At 45.4% G+C, this 19183-nt stretch overlaps 2 protein-coding genes across 2 annotated transcripts in view; both read right to left on the reverse strand.

The window, feature by feature from the left end:
- Nucleotides 1-6291, reverse strand: part of LOC133956715 (sodium/potassium/calcium exchanger 1-like) — a 9916-nt gene extending 3625 nt beyond the window's left edge. Inside the window, exons 1-4 of the mRNA XM_062391987.1 lie at nt 5948-6291; nt 4245-5371; nt 2324-2503; nt 2017-2125 (exon numbers count right to left, since the gene is read on the reverse strand). Coding sequence (XP_062247971.1) covers nt 2017-2125; nt 2324-2503; nt 4245-5216 — 1261 coding nt within the window. The 5' untranslated portion in view covers nt 5217-5371; nt 5948-6291. The remainder of the gene's footprint in view (nt 1-2016; nt 2126-2323; nt 2504-4244; nt 5372-5947) is intronic.
- A 656-nt stretch (nt 6292-6947) lies between these two features.
- LOC133956887 (very-long-chain (3R)-3-hydroxyacyl-CoA dehydratase-like) lies at nt 6948-12930 on the reverse strand. The gene is made up of 11 exons (XM_062392250.1): nt 12680-12930; nt 11355-11400; nt 11163-11236; nt 10149-10313; nt 9993-10044; nt 9785-9895; nt 8964-9091; nt 8766-8878; nt 8573-8679; nt 8332-8463; nt 6948-7761 (listed from the first exon to the last, which is right to left on the reverse strand). Exons 1-11 carry the CDS (start codon nt 12758-12760, stop codon nt 7685-7687), a joined length of 1086 nt encoding a protein of 361 aa, XP_062248234.1. The 5' UTR covers nt 12761-12930; the 3' UTR covers nt 6948-7684.
- Nucleotides 12931-19183: the final 6253 nt, after the last annotated feature.

The raw sequence follows: 19183 nt of genomic DNA on the forward strand, positions 1-19183 counted from the left end.
GAGTCGCTGAGTTTCTCCTGCGTCGCTCACGGGTTTGACTTTGTTCTTTGCTGCAGTTAAGAGAAGGAGGACTCACACAAGTGTGTATGACCCCCCCCACACACACACACACACCGACACACAAACACACTGGCACCACCAAACGAGATGCAAACACACAAATATGCAAAAGTCCAACACAGACAAACAACCACCCGCCCCAAATCAGTCAAAGACAAACTGAACTGAAACAACAAGCGACAAACCAACAACAACAACACGTCTCACCAACAACTACATGTGTCACCAACAACAACATGTCTCAACAACAACACATCTCACCAACAACAACATGTCTCACCAACACGTCTCACCTGTCCTCAGCACTGAGCCGTCCCCTCTGACATCACCATTAAATGACATCTCTGAGTGAGACACATCAGAACAAACACCTTTGGTCTCCTCAAGTTACATATATATGTATATTATATATACACAAAAAGACACAATTACAACCACACACGACAGGAAACGACACCAAGACGACTTCCTGTTGCCGCTCTCACCTCGTCCGGCTCTCCGTGGCCCCGGGGTTTTAACGGCCCCTCCGAGGGCCCCGGCCTCTAGGAGGAAAACCGGCAGCAACAGTTTTATCTCCTGGTTCATCTGAGTTCTATTTCATTTTTGTGTTATTGCCTCATTTTGTGTTTGTTGCCACCGGTTCACAGTCGGGGGGTTCGGTTTGATACAACGACCGACAGAGGAAATCAAACCTGATTAGTTTGACTCCACATTAACAAATCTCAATGTTCCCACATAGAACTAAACAATCTGCACAAGGGTGTGTGTGTGTGTGTGTTTGTGTGTGAGTATGTGTGTGTGTGTGTGGGGGGGGGGGGGTAACAAACTGCATCCAGAGGCATTTTACTGGAGGACATTACAAATTATTTCTGAATCATTACAAAATACCTGTTGGTTGGATGATGTCACGTTACGAACTCAAACGGTTTAAAAGCTGAATCTCCGACATAATAATAATAATTATTGTTATTAATTGTTGTTTAAAAAACGACACAAAGTCGGCCCCTCTCGCTTAAGCCCCGCCCCCAAAACACCTGAGTGAGCCTTGACTGACGACTCCTGGAGGACAACTGACTGGATAACTTCTGAATATGGTCTCTGCTTCGGGGGGGGGGGGTCGTCTCTCTGGCTGTACTCTGATGTTTTTGGTGCAGAAGCAGAGTGAGTGTGAGAAGAAGAGCTGCAGCGGGAGCCCTGGAGACTAGAGCACAAGCAGGGAAGTCTGAGTGAGAGCTTTCAGACCTCCTGCTGAGGAGCCAGAGTGGTGACGCTCGGTCCAGCTGCAGCCGAGGCCTCCACCTCCTCGCTGCTCCTCCTCGCTGCTCCTCCTCTGGGATTAGGAGCTTGCTCCTGCAGCACACTGGCTCTGATCCAGCTCTTATTAGCCTGTATTGAAAAGCTGATTAAGGATGAGCTGTGGCCGAGCGCTGCGGGGGGGGGGGAGGAACAGCAGGAGCCTCCGAGGACGAGCTGAAGGTCGCCGCTGTTCAGCCCCAGTCACCTGGACTTACAGGAGGGGGGGGGGGGGGGGGGTGCTGGGTCACTGTGTCCAAGAGCCGCGGCGCTAACCGATTAGTCGACTGGTCGTTGTATCAACATGACTGATGAGAAAATTGTAATAATAATAATCTAAAATATGAAATAAAGAATAATCTTCATTTTTATGTTTTTATTTCTACAGTATAATGTGATAGTAACGTGAACGAGACTTCTAGACGAAAAGTACATAAAGTCACATAAATCTGATATTGAAGATAAAACAAATAATTTTTTTATATCGCGTAATTGTCCAAATGTTATGCTACTGGTTACAAATATATTTTTTTCTGACAGGAAACGTTTGTTACAAGTTACAAATCTCCTGGTTTGTCTCTTATAAAATTTCAAACCCGTCTCCCAAGAGGCTTCGGGTTATATATCTGGAGCTCAGGTGTTTGTGTTGGTTGTGGTCGTTACCTTCTCCCAGAGGGTCGAGCGTGTGGATCATCAGCTGGAAGATGGTGCTGCGCAGGGAGGTGTTGTGGAGCGAGGCCGAGCTGCCCCCCCGCTGCAGGACGGGACGGAGCTGCCACCACAGACACAACGTCAGTGATTCCAGTTTACAGACACCACCATGAAGACAGCAGCTGCATCACTCAGACACGTTTAAATAATGGATTTATGTTTGAGGTTCTCTGCACCAAGTGTGACGTCTCATCCCTTTCAAAATAAAAGATGATTTAAGAATTCAAACTCCAGTTAACAGTGAAGTGACTTCACTCACCCTAAGTCTCGATTCTGACGGCTGCTTGTGGAGTTGAGGGCCGCTCGGAGGAGCAGGAGGAGGAGGAGGCTCAGGAGCTGGTTTGGGTTTTTCTTCAGCCGGTGGTGCAGCTGACGGAGCAGCAGCAGGAGGAGGAGCAAGAGCAGGAGGAGCAGGAGGAGGTTGTGTAGCATCACTCTCCTGTAAAGTCATAGAGACACAATATGCTGAGCAATAGTATATTGCTAGTTTTAGGGTTAGGATTAGTGTTAGTAGGCTCAACCTAACCCTAACCCTTTCCTAATTTAAAATTGAGGATGTTATGTTTTTCTCTGTTTTATAGAATAAATATAACAAACAAAACATCTGATAATTCCAGTATTAAAATTATCACTACTTTGTGACATCGTATACACATTACATTATTACATTAGATGTCATTTAGCTGACGCTTTTGTCCAAATCAACCTACAATTAGTACACTCAACTTTCATGAGGGGCCATTTTTGGGGTTCAGTATCTTGCCAAGGACACTTCGGCATGCAGATGGGTGAGAGTGGGGTTTGAACCGGCAACCTTCTTGTTGGAAAACGAGCACTCTACCCCCTAGGCCACACCGACCTGATACACCAAATGATTAATTGAGAGAATAATTGTCAATAATTAATCAAGACTGATACTACAGATCGAGACCATCACTTCCTTTCCTTCAGATGAAACCAGAATAAAAACATCTTCTCCTGGATCCTGTGTTTGAGATTCAACAGGTTCTCGTCTCTGCTCACACTCGGGGATCAGACTAAACCAAGCACTTGATTGTGGAAAACGACCAGAGATGAATCAAAGAAGCGTCTTTTGAATTCCAGTAATGTGGAGTGGTGGGTGCTGAAGGGCCTCGGGGCGGCTGCAGACGTGCCTCCGGCTGATTGGAGAACGTGAGTCTGACACTTGAAACACGGAGACGCCGCGGTGCATGTTAACTACCGGCTCAGACGTGAAGCTGCCGTGTGAAAACATGGTTTCTGATGTAAAGTCTGCACGGTGACATTTCAGCCACAGGAACCCGGTGACGTCTCCACCGCCCGGTGACACCTGGACTCTTTCTGTCGAGCTTCAAAGGGCTGTCGCACAAACACGGTCCGTCACCTGCTCAGACCCACAATCCCCTGCTTCCTCGGCCTCGGCCCTGAGGAGATGAAAGAGGAGCACAGAGCCGTGTGTGGAGGGAAGACGCTCCTGGAACATCTGCTCTCCCTGCAGCCCTTTGTTCCAGATCACTGTGGGCTCTTTGTTTTCAGGGGCTGTTGCAAGGATTTAAAATTGTGTAGAATCAACAGCTGATTGTGAGGATTGTGTTGTTTTCGTGGTGAAGTCCTTGTGTGTTCATGAGAAGTTAGTATAAGAAACAAACATGGACGGCATTAATAAATTGTGTTTAGAGAATTTAACACACGTCACGAAAACCCACAAAGCAAATGATTTGGTCATTGTTCTGACTTCAGATTCTTTTCATGGAAAACCAGTTTTTCAAATCATGCATCTGCAAATACGTGTTGACCTCTGACCTCTACGTGTGCGACTCTCATCCCACCGAGGACATAGATCTTCTCTATTAGCTCACAAAGCCACAGCTGACCAGGTACGTTGTTCTAAAGATTTAAAAGTAGAATTGAATTGAATATATACATTTATATATTCTGTATTCATACATTTTGTTTTTGTTATGTGTGTTAATGTTAGAAATTAGATTTTTCATATTGTCAAATTGCTCGAGTCTCCAAACCCATAGAGATTCATGAAGATGATGAAACCAGCTAATACTCTTATTTAAGAAGCGAGTGTTGAAATGGCGTCGAGGCAGCACTTTAACTTTGAACCTTAAACACTTATTTTCTCCTGACGTGAATCTTTCCTCAGATACGTGTGTGAACTGGACTCTGACCTTCTCTGATCCCTCGGCCGTCCACACCTTCACGATGCTCATGTGCTTGTGGAGCTGGGTCTTGACCGCCTGCTCGATCTGACTGTTGACCTTCATGAAGCAGACGTAGCTGACGTAGCCGAGCACCAGCAGGAGGCTCTCCCACCACATGATCATGCTGTCCAGGAAGAAGACGATGAGCATAATGAGGTCCAGGATGTAGAAGGTCACGTCTCGGAACAGGGGCCACCAGGTGAGGTGCAGCATCTCCCGGGAGAAGATGGCACACATGCCGATCACGAAGAGGATGTTGAAGACGGCCGAGCCCACGATGGTGCCGATGCCCACGTTGCTGTGGGACACGAAGACGCCGATCAGGGAGGTGAAGAGCTCGGGGGCGGAGCCTCCCGCCGCCATGAAGGTGGCCCCGGCCACATCGTCAGAGATCTGCAGGTTGACGGTGATGACCTCCAGCGCAGGAACGAAGAACTCATCGCAGACGATGGCCAGGGCGACAAACATGTAGATCATGCCCATGATGTGCAGGAGCACCCAGCCCTGTCGCCGCTGCTCCACTGAGAAGAGGTCCTCGGGGTAATCGCCCTTCCTGCCAGGGGCCTGGGGCGGGGGAGCCGTGGTGTTGGGAGGCGGTGGAGTCGGGGGAGGAGGTTTGGGGGGTTGAGGTTCTACGTAGATACACTGTTCGATGTCTGTCCTGTTGACGATCATCACCGGAGGAGGTTCGCTGCCCTCGGGGGAGAGCACCTCCTCCTGCGTCTCATTGGAAGCCATCACCTCCCGAACGCTGACCTCCACCACATCCCCATCGCCTCCCTCTGCTCCCAGAGCGCCCTGCGCCTGCGAGGAGCCGCTCAGCTCCGACAGCCGGGCCTTCAGAGTCAGACTGTAGATCAAACACAGCAGGAGGCCTGAGAAGAAGAAGAGGAGGCGGCCGCGCCGAAGCCTCCTCCTCGGAGGCGAGCGCACGTTCATCTTCCTCGTGGTCTGGACTCCAGACAGGAAGCTACGTCAGATGCATCACTGATGGTCCTCGATGGACCGGGGAGACGAGAGGAGGCGGCTGGCAGAGAGGAGACACACACACCTGCACACTGTGCGTTTCATCTTTCACTGCTGGCAGCTTCCGCCTGTGGACGGAGAAAACAAACACACAACTGAGGACCTCATCATCCTGGACACGTGTGGTTTCCTCTGTGGCTTCCAGAGGCAGAGAAGTGTGTGTGTGTGTGTGTCTGTGTGTGTGTGTGTGTGTGTGATGGGGATGCAGACAGCCACCTGTTACTATGGCTACATAATCACAGGCTTCGGCTTCTCACAAAAACCATCGAGGACTCGTTAAACACGTAAAAACAAAAGGGAATACAACCTGCGTCACGCGCTCAAAAGAACGCAATTAAATCCAGAACTGCCTGTTAATTGAAATGTAGTGTTGCAAGCGTGGGCGCGCGCACGGGGAAGAACGTGATGAAATGCACGTGCACGGGACGATAATTACACGAAAACGTGAGTTAAAACATCAGAGTGGATTAAACAAATTAAATTAAAAAGCGCAACTGAGACATGCGCGGATTATCGGACAATATTCCAGCTCGCTGTCAATCTATGTTCCTCCAGATGGAAATATACAGACTTCAAGATTTTGTGCACGCGTTTGTGTGTGTGTGTGTGTGTGTGTGTGTTTGTGTGCGGGCTGGGGGTCTCACCTGTGGCCGCGCGGCACCGCTCCGTCCCTCCAGCTGCGCGTAACGGGCGCGGAGCTGCTGACTCGGGCTTCGTGGAGCTACAAGGACGCAGCGCGCGTCGGGGCTGGAGCGCGGATCAGTTTCTGCTGCTGCTGCTGCTGCTAAGAGGATTATCACCGGTCACCCTCCGCACGCAGCCCGGTATCAATACGCCAACGTTCACCGAGCCGGAGGAACGTGGACAGGGACCGGAGGACTCAGGTCTGGGTTTGGGGGAGTGGTCGAGCTGCAGCCTCGTTTTAACTGTTTCTATTATTAACATTAGAAAAGATACACGTGAGCGGCACTTTGGTTTAACACGACAACAATTCACATGAAACAACTTTTAATGTACGTTTTGGAAATGTTGTGTGTTCTGGGTGAAGATGAATCAACTGTATGAATAAGAGCTGAGATGATAAACAAAATTCATTTTCTAATAACTTTTCTGATAACTTAAATAACCACATTTACAAAACAATTCAATTGAAACAAATGACAATAAATCATCCTGGAAAGCAGCACTGGACTGAACAGGACGGATTTCAAACAGCAGCTTGAACCCCAGGTTGGAAGTTAAATCAAAACAAATTCAGAATTGGTTAAATTGAGTCCATATTTCTTAACTGTCTTCATGGGAGTGAAGTTAAAAAAAGTTTAGAATTTACATATAGCATACTGCAATCTTCAAATGAGAGAGAACAATATTTACCAACAAAAAACTAGAAATAAAAGTATTATCTCACTATTATTTTTAAGGTTATTTCCCTTTAAAACAATATCCAGGCACCAATATCACTGAAACAGAACTTGAATCAAACCTCTTGTTCACATCCTGGATGAAGCTTGGTTCGTTTGTTCATATTCCTGCTGAACTGGACCTTGAAGAGAACCCCCCCCCCCCCCATATGTCTGAATCTCCACAAAAAACTGATGAGCACAAAATGGAACCTTTTTGAAAAGAAGAAAAACAACCCACGTCTGATATAAGAATTCTGAAGTTTATTCATTTGGTCATGAAACAATGATTGTGACTTAAAATCAGGCACAGTCCTCACGTCCTCCAACAGGAACCTTTATGAGACATAAACTGAGTTCACAGAGATAAATAAACAAATACAGTGAACAGATGGAAAATTACACAACCGACAAACATAGAAATAAATAAAAAGGAAAATCATGCCACTCAGGTTTCAAACAGACGTTGGTTAAACAAAGGAAACGGCTCATTAACATCCTCAGTGCTGATGAATCATAGGAACTGGATTTTGAATTCAACACAAATCGCTCTGGACACTGCTGTTGGTTCCTGCAGGAATCTATAAATCTAAAATTGTGTCATTGGTAAAAGTGATGAATCATCATTGAAATCTTTTAGAAATATATCTGAACAAACAAGGACACGATTCCCGATGTCACGATGTAAACTAAAACCATGTGGTACGTTGGAATGTTCCTAAATGTTTTTTCTAGATCAGAGACTGTTTTAAATGATAAACATGATTCTAATATTCCTTCATTGCGGATTTTCTTTGTGAAATGTGAGAAAGGAGAAAAGATATAAGAACATGAGGATAAGTTAAACTCACAGCAGGATTCACAGTTCACCCCCCCACCCAGGTTGTTATAGTGTGTGAGCAGGAAGATGAGAAAAGGCAGAAAACAGGAAAACAGCTGGTTCATCTTCAGGTGGACGTCAGTTCAGAGTGGAGCGACGGGTCAGTGGACTTTCCGTTTCCTCGAGCGGTAGCGCCGCCTCCGCTGCTTGTACAGGTGACGGAAGTTGATGAAGAGTCCTGAAGAAGAAGAGGGGACCTCGGTCATTAGTTAATCCACAGGTTAGATGACATGTTTGTGTCCCAGAGGCCTCCAATGCAGTTACAGTACAGAATAGAAAGATCTTCAAGGAGACATGGACTGTTTATCGTCATCCTGATCTCCCCCTGGTGGCTGGCTGCAGTATAGAGGGCATTAACATCACCTCCTCCATATATTGATCTGTTTTAAACATTGGAACTGTCACTGCCCACATTCTCCTATGGCAGATTTTAGGAGGAGGTTGTGATTATATGGCTCTTGAGAAAAAGGCGAAAGCATCTGTTCTGCCCAACACGACTTCCAGTTGCTCAGTTTCGTCTTTATAATTTTTCAACGTGCACGGTTATGGATGAAATCCCAGCAGATCACCAGTAGAGGGCTCTGACTCTGTTTCCACCTCTAACGTGAAGTACAACTGAGCCTTTAGACGCCATTAACAGCCGGGTCTTTACCTCGATGCTGCAGCTTCAAGCCACGATCACCATCTATATTCACAGTCCATGGAGGAGGAATCAGAGTGCATTGTGGTTAGTGAGTGGATGTCTCACCCAGGAACATGAAGACCAGGTAGAGCTGCAGAGTGTAGGAGAAGCTCAACGACCCCCCCAGCACGGCCGGGAGCGAGACGCTGAACAGACGGGTCTCGTCAAAGATGGGCAGGGACTGGATCACAGCCACCGCTGGGAGTCGGTAAGAAACAACACGCCGCCGTCAACAACAAACAACAACAACAGCCACCATTTTATCAGTACACATGAAAACCTCCTCTTTAAGTGAGGAGCCACCGACCTTCAGCCAGGACGCCCAGCGGGTACAGAGGGATCCAGAGGCTGTACCTCAGCCACGTTAACAACTTCCAGTCAGTGCCGATGCATCCCAGCATGTAGAACGGGTACCTGGTGTCAGAGAGGGGGGGGGGGGGTCTGATGTTAGAGCCGGAGACAAAACAAGGGCCACAGAGGACAGAGGAAGCCGAGCTGACCTGAAGATCTCGATGGTGCTCCACAGGTAGAAGACGAAGAACACCACAGGCTTGTTCTGCATCTCCTCCAGGGAGCCGAAGACCACGAACAGGATCACGTTCCTCCCGGCCACCTGCAGCATCACACGGCCAATAGGAAGGACACGTCAGACTGACCTCTAACCATTCACACTCAATGTATGTTCCCACTGTCTTCACCTGAATCATAGCAGGAAGGAACGCCGACTTCACCAAGCCCAACAAGGGGTTAATGACCTCGAGGGCGGCCATCATTTGACAGAAGTACATCATGTCGGCCATGTTGTGGAACGTGTCGTAGAAGGAATCTGTGGAGCAGTGAGAGAGAGAAGCAGACGGACAGAATGAAGCAGGACATTGAATGAACCAATATTCATAATCCTCAGCATCTGCAAAACAAAACCTGCAGCCGTGCTCCTGTTTCTATTCAAATCAGCTCCTCAGTGAAAAGCTCCTCACAAACCACAGACCTGCACGGTGCTGCTTAATTAAACTATCAATTAGTAATCATTCAAAGGAGGTTAAGGAATACGATTTATATATTTGTAATCCTTATTTTAATTTGAATTTCCGACAACTCTGCTTCAACTCAACTGTGTCACATTGTGTGTCATTGTTTTTCCCCTTCGCCAAGATTTGTGTTTGAACAAAGCCCAGGAACAATATCAGAGGGATTTAAAATAGAGTGACTAAATATAAACTGGGATGGACTACCCAGCTCCAGGAGGGAGAAGGAAAGAAACCAGAGCAGTCAGAAGATCAGACGGGTTTTAAAAACAAACCCACTGGTCAGCCAAATGAATGTGAGCTGGGAAATCACCACAAAAACTGTTGTTAACGTCCCGGATAAAGAAAAACCTCCTGATTCTACACGTTGCTGTGCTGGTTCATGACTCACACATCTGGATTGTGTGACTGCACACCCCAGGACCTTGTGGATTCATGTGTGTGTCAGGAGGACAACACTTCTACGAGCTGGTGGAGTAACGTGATCTACAAACCTTGACCGAGGATGAAGAGGCGAACGGTCATGCTGACGAAGATCCAGGAGAATCCCAGGAACTGCACCAGGTTGTACATGAACAAGTAGCCTCTCTTCAGACCCAGGTACGCTGAGGAACAGACACAGAAGGAAATAACAATGTGAATACACATGAAGAATTCCTCCTGGAGGACAGAAGATGTCAGTTGATTTATTCATTGACTCACGATCTTTACGAACTCTCGACTCCACACTGATCTTGTTTATCTTCTCCTCCTCCTGAAAAAGAAATCACACGGTCAGAAACCTTTCCTGGTGAACACCATCTTACTCTCTCTGTCTCTTCCGAGCAGACTTGTTTTTCAGTGTTCTTTATTTCCCACCTTCGCCTGCAGCTCCATCTCGGCGTCGGACTCGTCCAGCCAGCGGTCGAAGTCCGGAGCCAGGAACACCGGCCTCTTCTCCTGCAGCGTCAGCCGGTCCCACCAGCGCTCCTCCTGCTTCTTGATCTTGATGTCCACCAGGCGCTGGGTGGACCTGTGGTTGATCTGCAGTCCGCCATGAAACACACACACTGTTAGATTAGAAATGACTCTACCAGGCCCTGAATGTGGCACACCTCTTCTACCTGGAATAAAAACCTGCTTCCTCTTGTCTCCTGGATAAATCCACTGAGTAACGTCGTGCACTCACTCAAACTTTCCACTAAGGACAACGTGCACGACGAAACTGAGCTTGAATGAGTTTCTGACATTAACTGGAAATACAGCATTTTTATTTTAATATTATTTTTAATCTTAAATATGTATTTCTGTTCATCATGGACTGAACACATCTAAAGCTGCTCCTCAGCAGGCTCCGACATTTACTCGTCCAGACACCACTACCATTTATCTCTGGAAGATAACACAATGAGACATAATACTGTTCAACAACAAATGTGTCAAATAGCTACTATCAGACACTGGGGAGTAAAACAGTAGATCCCATTACAACCAGTATCTATTCCACTGGTCCTATGAGGGTCTGTGTCCATCCCAGCTGACCTGAGAGCGGGGGTCAGCACACGGAGACAAACAATCATTCACAGCGACACTCACACCTATATTCAAGTCTCCAATTAATCCAAACACAACCTGGATATGTGTGAACTGTAGGGGGAGCCAGAGCAGGGTGAAAACACACACACACACACACACACACACACACACACACACACACACACACACACACACACACACACACACACACACACACACACACACACACACACACACACACACACACACACACACACACACACACACACACACACACACACACACACACACACACACACACACACACACACACACACACACACACAGACACAGACAACACTAAATGAGGATCAGTACCTCGGCTCTGACCGGTTCCAGGAACTCCAAACTGAACTCGTAGTCATTGTCTCCTTTAGCTCCGCGGCCCTGTGCTGTGGAACAATGTGAAGACGACAGTTATATTTGTTATAATATTAATAATACCAGATGTGTGTGTGTGTGTGTGTGTGTGTGTGTGAACTCTTTTTGAAAAACAAAGCAAACACAAACCTCTGAACTGAAGTGTGTTGTTTTCTTGCAGGCTGATGTCAAGGTTCTGAAAATGTCCAAATTAAAACAGATAATCATCAGAACCGAGCCGATGACAAAAGACAGGATGTGTTAACCGATGCTACACAAACTAGGGCAGAATAGTGTATGGAGTGGTGGAGACTACTTTCAGCAGCGTATTAATTCAGGGATGGATCAACGAACATACACCTTCAGGATGTGATAGAGAAACAAACTTATTTTCATATTTCACAGGCTCTGTGGCTCGTGTGGACCTAACATGTGTCACGTGACGGCTGTCCTCTGTCTCGTGAGTGGCTGAATGAGACGGAGGACAGCCACTCACGAGACGGCTGTCCTCTGTCTCGTGAGTGGCTGAATGAGACGGAGGACAGCCACTCACGAGACGGCTGTCCTCTGTCTCGTGAGTGGCTGAACGACATCCAGCTCCACCATTAACACCCATGCATGTTTCATGAGACCTGATGGAACCTGTGGACGCTGAGGACGAGAGGAACCTGGGGTTTCATGTTACTGATGCAAACACTCAGCTGATGCATTTACACTAAAGGACCAAGAGACAGACTGTGAGTGTGGACCCCCCCCCCCCCAAAAGAATCTCAAATTACAAACCTAATTACACATTTATAAATGAATAACTGACATTTATAACCACATATATAATTTACTGAAGAAAGAAACACATGGTGCCTTTGTTAATGACTTTTAAAAAGGTGCAGAGGTGATGGCTCGGGGTTCATATTATTTTTATTATTATTATTATTATTTTAATCCTAGAGAAGCATTTTCCACAACCTGGAAACAGTAATCCATCCACAAATAGGAAAAAGATAAAGTAAATATATATCTTCCTCGTTATATTTCTTATTTCAGGGTTTTGTCTCTGTCTCAACTTGTACTTGAGAATAAAAGTATTTTCTATTTAATCATCAATAAATGTTATTAATAAAAATAAGTCGTATTTTTGGTGAGGAGGTGAGGACATAAATTAATTCAGGAGTTAGAATAACACAGGAAACAAGTAAAACAAGAAAAACAATAAATGTATATCTGACTGATATGACAAACATTAACATATTATTATATTAACATATACAACACCCACTCAGCTAACAGCTAAGCTAACATTTAAGCTAAGACCACAGATGGTGAGCAAACATTAGCGAAAGGTGACTCAGCGTTAAATTGAATAAATATATATTTAAACCTGGATGAGACACGTGATCATTCCCAGTGAACGATAAGCGGTGAGAGGCTGGAGGAAGCCGGGGGGATGCGAGCTGTCTGCGGGGGAGGGGTCCTACCTTAGCGTCGCTCAGCTCCACCCGGAGGAAGATGTCTCCGTGCCGCTGAGCCCAGTACACATGAGGGGTCAGGATCTGCATCGTCACGGGTCGGATACAAACATGACACAGCACCGGGAGATGTCTGCTACGAGTGTCCGGGAGAGGTGCTCATCGGTCGGTCACACAGACAACAACCAGCCGCTCCACTCACGGATGATAAAGCGGATTTCCGGGTGGATGTTGCTCACGGACTTCAGAATAAGATCCCCAATGATTTTTTTATTTTTTTAAATTCCTGTTTTTTATTCATGTCTGTTCATGTACTTTAAACATGTAAGATAAGACAATGATGAACAAATGTACCCATGCCTTTTATCTTCCAAGATTCTTAAATTCAAGATTCTAAAGATTCCATCCTGCACTAAGCAGCGATTGTCAATATCTTGCACTATCACGTGAATGCAGGTGTGGAACCATGTAATGCTTATCAGTTCAATTTTGTCCATAACTGTGAGTAATCGTATGTATTGGTAATAATAGTAAAAGTATAACTAAGGGGTATGCAACCTTGTTATGTAGGGATGCCAGGGTGAAATTGGACAGGGGGCCAGATTTTTTTCAAACGAGACCTCAGTACAATATGTTTAAAAATAATATTTTGAGCCCGAAGTTGCCCTGTGTACTCGCCATATTTCTAGGTGTGGGTCTCGTAGTGTCGTTTGATGTTGTACTCCTTTGCTGCAGCCATTTGTTGAGAACAAATAAGACACACGGGTTTGCCTCCTACTTCCTACTTTTTCTTTCCATCTATCCTGAAAGATTTGACCTTCAGTGTCGACCTTCCTCTGTTTTGATTACGACATCTAGATCAGCTCTACCGGCGCTGCTGCAGCTGAGCCGGGCAGAACTTCATCCATAAGTAAAACACAGAGAATGTATGAGAATCTTTGATTAATGAATTAATGGGATTCTTTATTCAGGACAGAATGGAACAACTCAATTCAACATTAAAAAGACATCGTTGTAAACAGTGGTGACACAACACAGTGACACTACACAATAAGTGTCGGGCCTCATTTACCAAACGGTGACATGTGTCTGATCCATCGTGTTAATGCGTGTTCGCCCCTTCACCCTCATGACAAGACGCCGCCACAGCCTCCTCAGTGAGTCATGTGATGTCACGGAATTTTAACTTCAATGAAGTGGAAACTGTTTATTTAAACAGTGAAACATGGAAAGTGAGAAACTCAAACTCAGGTCAGATCCATCGACTGCGACTTTACAGAGAAGATCTCATCTGACGTCGTTCAATAAAACAAAGTGAAATAAAATCGTTAACATTTAGACTGTATATAAAGATCAAGCCAAATGATTTGAATCGCCCCCTGGTGGCTGGCTGCAGTATAGGTCATAAACCCTGCCTCCTCCATTAGTTTGATCAGCTGATTATTGAATCACAAACTCTCTCTGTGTTGTCGCTGTGAGACGTGACGGACGACATGTCGCTCACCAACCAATCACCGCTTGACATTTCCATGGATACAATATTCTGACATCAACCAGATTAAGACAATAATCTGAATAAGACACTGACATATAAACAGTTTGTTCTGATGAACTAAACCTGAATGAGATCATACTGAGATTATTCAACAATCATTGATAAATCATTATAACGTCCTGTCGGAGTTTACACAACATGTTGACATCTGAATGTTACATGTGATGACATCACGTCCTGGACGTAGTGAGGTCTGTGAGTGAAGTACGATCAGAGACTGAATAAAAATGATTCTTCTGCAGTCGATCACGTAGTGGACTGAAAAATGTCACATAAGGGATATTCCCTCGTTTCCGTTTATTTCATGTACATTAGTGAATAAATGTGGATGAGTGTGATGTTATTGTCCGATGTTGTATAAACGCTGTACATGAAAGAAAGTCCACTTGTATAAAACGTTCTCTTTATACATGAGCAGGAACATGCAGATCAGTTATGAAAACATGAAGAATCCAGAGAGAATGAAAATCATCAAAATGTGAGTTCACATGTTTTTCATGAAGTCATTGAACTGATTAGATCTGATGAGTCCCGATGTTTTCATCTTCTCAGTGATTAAACCAATTATCTCTGTGTTTCTAAACGTCTTCACCCACAGACTCACACCACTTTACATCAGAATCATTAGATGAAGCAGGTTATTAAACTATGTTCATGTCAAAATTCACTATTTGACAAATAACATGATTAAATTGACTTTGAACAGAAAAACAACCTCAGCTTCTCATTGGGTGAAAATATGTAATTAAATTTGTTTATCTGAAAAAGTTCTTCACCTCGTCATTTTCTTTTCTTTTTTATTTACATCGACTCTTAGAAATCACTGCTGACTTTATACTTCAATGTGCTGAGCATCATATTTACAGCCTGGTCTCATCAATCTGTGTTCAGATAACACGACTTTACACTTTCTGATTCCCTGCAGTGCTCATGGTTTTCACTAGCCTGGGTGCCAGACTAACTTAGCACCGCCCACAACATTTGAGGTCGGGAAGTTCGTTCTGGAGTCGCTCCGTTGGGGAGAAATTATGACCGAACAGAAGCAGTTCGGACCAATCAAATTGTCAGGGCGGGCTTTATACGATGATGGACAGATGATCAACAGTAACGTAATCAACCACGTCATCAAAGGTTGAATTCCTTTTCGTTTTTGAACACCGTCTCTTGTTTGTCCCTGAACGGCTGCTTCACATGAACGAGCTCTGATCTCCTGTGTGTGTCTCTGAGCAAGTGAGCGTGGCGGGGGGGCAGAGCCCCGGGGCCTGTGTGTGTGTACTGTCCGCGTCAGGCACGATACTGTTCAGGAAACCGCTGCAGAGGAGCTGGAGAGCCGCCCGCGGCTTCAGAGCCTCGGGATGCGACCCCTTGCTACGGCGAAAGAGCGATTTGTTTACTGCTCTGCCGTTAAAGAGATGCGGACGTTAAAACATTGGTTCGGCTATAAAATGAGTATATGCCTTGTGGGGCGCATACTACGTTGCTCTGATTGGTTGTAGGTCTATCCAATTGAGCGAAGAGGCATTTTTTTTTCTGCTTCGGTTGAAACACGCCCCATAATCACAGCCCAATGGAGCGGTATCAGACTCACATTCTGACTAAAATTGTGAGTATGACAACGTCAGGCTAGGTTTTCACCTGATGTCTTTAATTTTCAACACAACATGCTAACACGCTGCCGTCAGCAGGATCAGGGTGAAACTGTTTAAAATATAAGAAGCTTGTCTGAACTCGGTTATTTATCTATAACAGCGACTGCTCACAGCTTCACGTACTGACCAGTAAATATAATTTCACTTTTTACATTTGAAAGTCACATTTGCATTTAATTTTCAAATTTTTCTGAACATAACTTGAAAATATTTGCAACTATGACTTTTGTGTCAAAGGACAGAGCAGCAGCAGATCCAGTGATGATGCTGTGTCACATCCACAGGAACACACAGGGAGGATGGTGGACTGGACACTGTGTGACAGCTGATCTCAGAGCAGCTCACCTCCTCTGATTCCTCTGGAGCTCTGTCTCCACTCTGCCTCCCAGCAACAAGGCCCAGTCAGAGCCGCTCTACACACAAGCTGCTGCTGCTTCAGCCTCTGGATCCTCAGGACACAGCTCAGCCTCCGTCCACACACACTGTCCTCTTCACACATACCACGAAGAAGCCCTCCTCCATCTGTTGAGAGAAGAAGACATCAGTGTCACAGAGACTCACTTCATCAGCTGTGAGTCAGAGATGCAGCTCATCCAGTAGAAAGAGCAGCAGGGACTTCAGTCCTGTTCAGAGGTGGAGCAGCTTCCTCTCTGCTTCATGTTCACGTGTTGGAATGAACACGCTAAGAGCTCAGTGTGTGTCCTCTGCATGTCAAAGTGCAGAGTGGAGACCTGAGAGGTGCACATAAAGGGGCGGGGTTTACTGTGTTTGACCAATCAAAGACATGGACAGTTTGACTGATAGCAGAGCCTCATATTTCACAACCAGGATCAAACTGTAATATAATAAAAATCAGAAGAGAACAAACACATGATCCAGAATAAAATAAACTCAGTTACAGCTGCTAAATGCAGGAAGAACAGCTGGTGAAACATCCGTGATTGTGTCAATGTGTAAGTTACAGCGCCCCCTGGTGGCCTTTGGTAAAATATATTACTTGACCACGATATAATAACGTGTGTGAACGAGATTAATAACTCGAGGTTACAAACTGTCTCTGAGGACACACACTGTCTCACTGACTCTGAGAACACACACTGACTCTGTTGACACAAACTGTCTGCGAGGACAAACACTGTCTGTGAGGACACACACTGTCTCAATGTCTGAGAGGACACTCACTGACTCACACACTCTGAGGACACAAACTGACTCTGAGGACACACACTGTGGTGGAAACCTCTGACATCACTACTCAATAGAATCACATGGACCTGTCTTCAGGAAGCTGACTGAGGTCATCTGGTGTTTTGGTGACAGGATGAGTCTGGAGGGATTGAGATGTTCTGGGTGAGTTAGAGATCAACTGAACCAACCAGACGTCGATTTAAACTTCCCTTATCCGTCCCTTTAAGGAGAGTGTGCACCACACAACAGTGTAGAGTCACTATGGTCAGTGGGCGGAGCTTCTATACGGGTTGATCTCCAACTTAACCTGGAGCAGGTTAGCCGTTCATCAGAAGTTACAATGGTGATTTACCTCGTTAAGAAGTGGACGAGCTTCGTAGAACTGAAAATACTAAACCTGAAGTTAACCTGATAACCACAAATCCTGCTTGATAGCACAGACCCTGGATCTGTGATACAGACTGTGTTTAGTAAAATACTGATGAGAGCAGCGTGGACTGACTCCAACCAACTACTGACCTCACAGTCTCCAGTCGACAGGTTGGACTCTGCTGTAGATCAAGCAGCTCCTTCACTCCTGAGTCCTGCAGGTAGTTTCCTCTCAGATCCAGTTCTCTCAGATGAGAGGGGTTTGACCTCAGAGCTGAAGCCAGAGAAGAACAGCTGATCTTTGTCAGTCTGCATTGAATCAACCTGGGTAAAGAAATATGAATATTAGAATGTGTCCTCCTGTTGTTGTGGATCGTCATCATGTGAACACAGACTCTCAACATGCTGCTGACCTCAGTCAAGTCTGTGACCTGAAGATAAATATCAGATCAGACATGTTGGACCATTGTTTCATTCATCAGCTTCTTCTCTGTGTGTTGGTCACTGAGCAGGTTTGTGTAATTAAACACTGTTTAAAGTAGGGACGGCTCCTGATGTCACTTCCTGTTTGTTTCTATACTTATCAACTGTCCAACATGTTTCAATGAGAATGGGTCTTATTTTGAATACCTGAGGAGGGCGAGTGCTCGGCATCAGTCCACATGTTATTTACTGACACTTTCTTAGTGATCAGGAGCAGGTGAGTGCAGGTGAATGGAGTTGATGAGGTGGACGTGACTGACAGGCTGGGTGAGAGACAGATGACCCAATAAGAAAGAAAGTCTGAAAAGTGAAGAAGGATTTAAGGACCTCAAAGTCTCCAGTCGACAGTTTGGACTCTCCAGTCCAGAACACAGCAGCTTCACTCCTGAATCCTGCAGGTAGTTTCTACTCAGATCCAGTTCTCTCAGATGTGAGGGGTCTGACCTCAGAGCTGAGGCCACGACTTCAAAGTGAGTCTCTGAGAGAAAACAAAGACCGAGTCTGTAATTAAAGAAAATATCTGTTAGAATAAAATCAGAAAACACAACGTTATACAAAACGTGATCATGAGACCTTCACCCTGGTAAATCCCCTTATTGTCTCATGAACTTGTTAAAAACTCCTCAAGAGAATCCTTTCAGATTTGGTTCAAGCTTTAAATTAGACTGACAGAGGAACTCATTAGATTCAGGTGGTCAAAGGTCAAGGTCACACAACATGTTTCTGGCTTCTTGAACATAATATCTCAAGTCTGTCTTTAGGGGATTTCTTCACATTTTGACAAGTTGGACACATAAACTGATTAGATTTCAGTGGTCAAAGGTCAAAGGTTACAGTGACCTCATATTATTGTGAAGTCAACATGTCAGGAACCTGGAGGGACTGACACTGCACTGGTTGGTGGTGGAGTACAAACGCAGGGTGGTAATTAAATTGAATTGATTGATTATATCCACATACAGTGGGAGCCGGCCAATAGAGGGCGCTAGTAACCCCCCCCTCCCTTTTGGAGAGTGTGTTTTTCATTGTTTTTACGTCTTTAATAAAAAGTAATCTAAGTCTGAGATAACTAGTAAAAGTAATCTAAGATAACTTATTTGTATTATTTACTCATATGTTCAGTGGAAATGTGTGGGTAACGATCAGGGCACAGTCTGTGGTTCAGGGGCGCTGGCCATGTCGAGACGAGGAGCCAATAAGAGACTGTTTCTGGGGAAGATACGCGTATAGCAAAGTCAATTTGGCCAATCAACATCGTCGAAAATAGAA

This window comes from Platichthys flesus, chromosome 1 (assembly GCF_949316205.1).
Source record: "Platichthys flesus chromosome 1, fPlaFle2.1, whole genome shotgun sequence".
Taxonomy (NCBI): Eukaryota; Metazoa; Chordata; class Actinopteri; order Pleuronectiformes; family Pleuronectidae; genus Platichthys; species Platichthys flesus.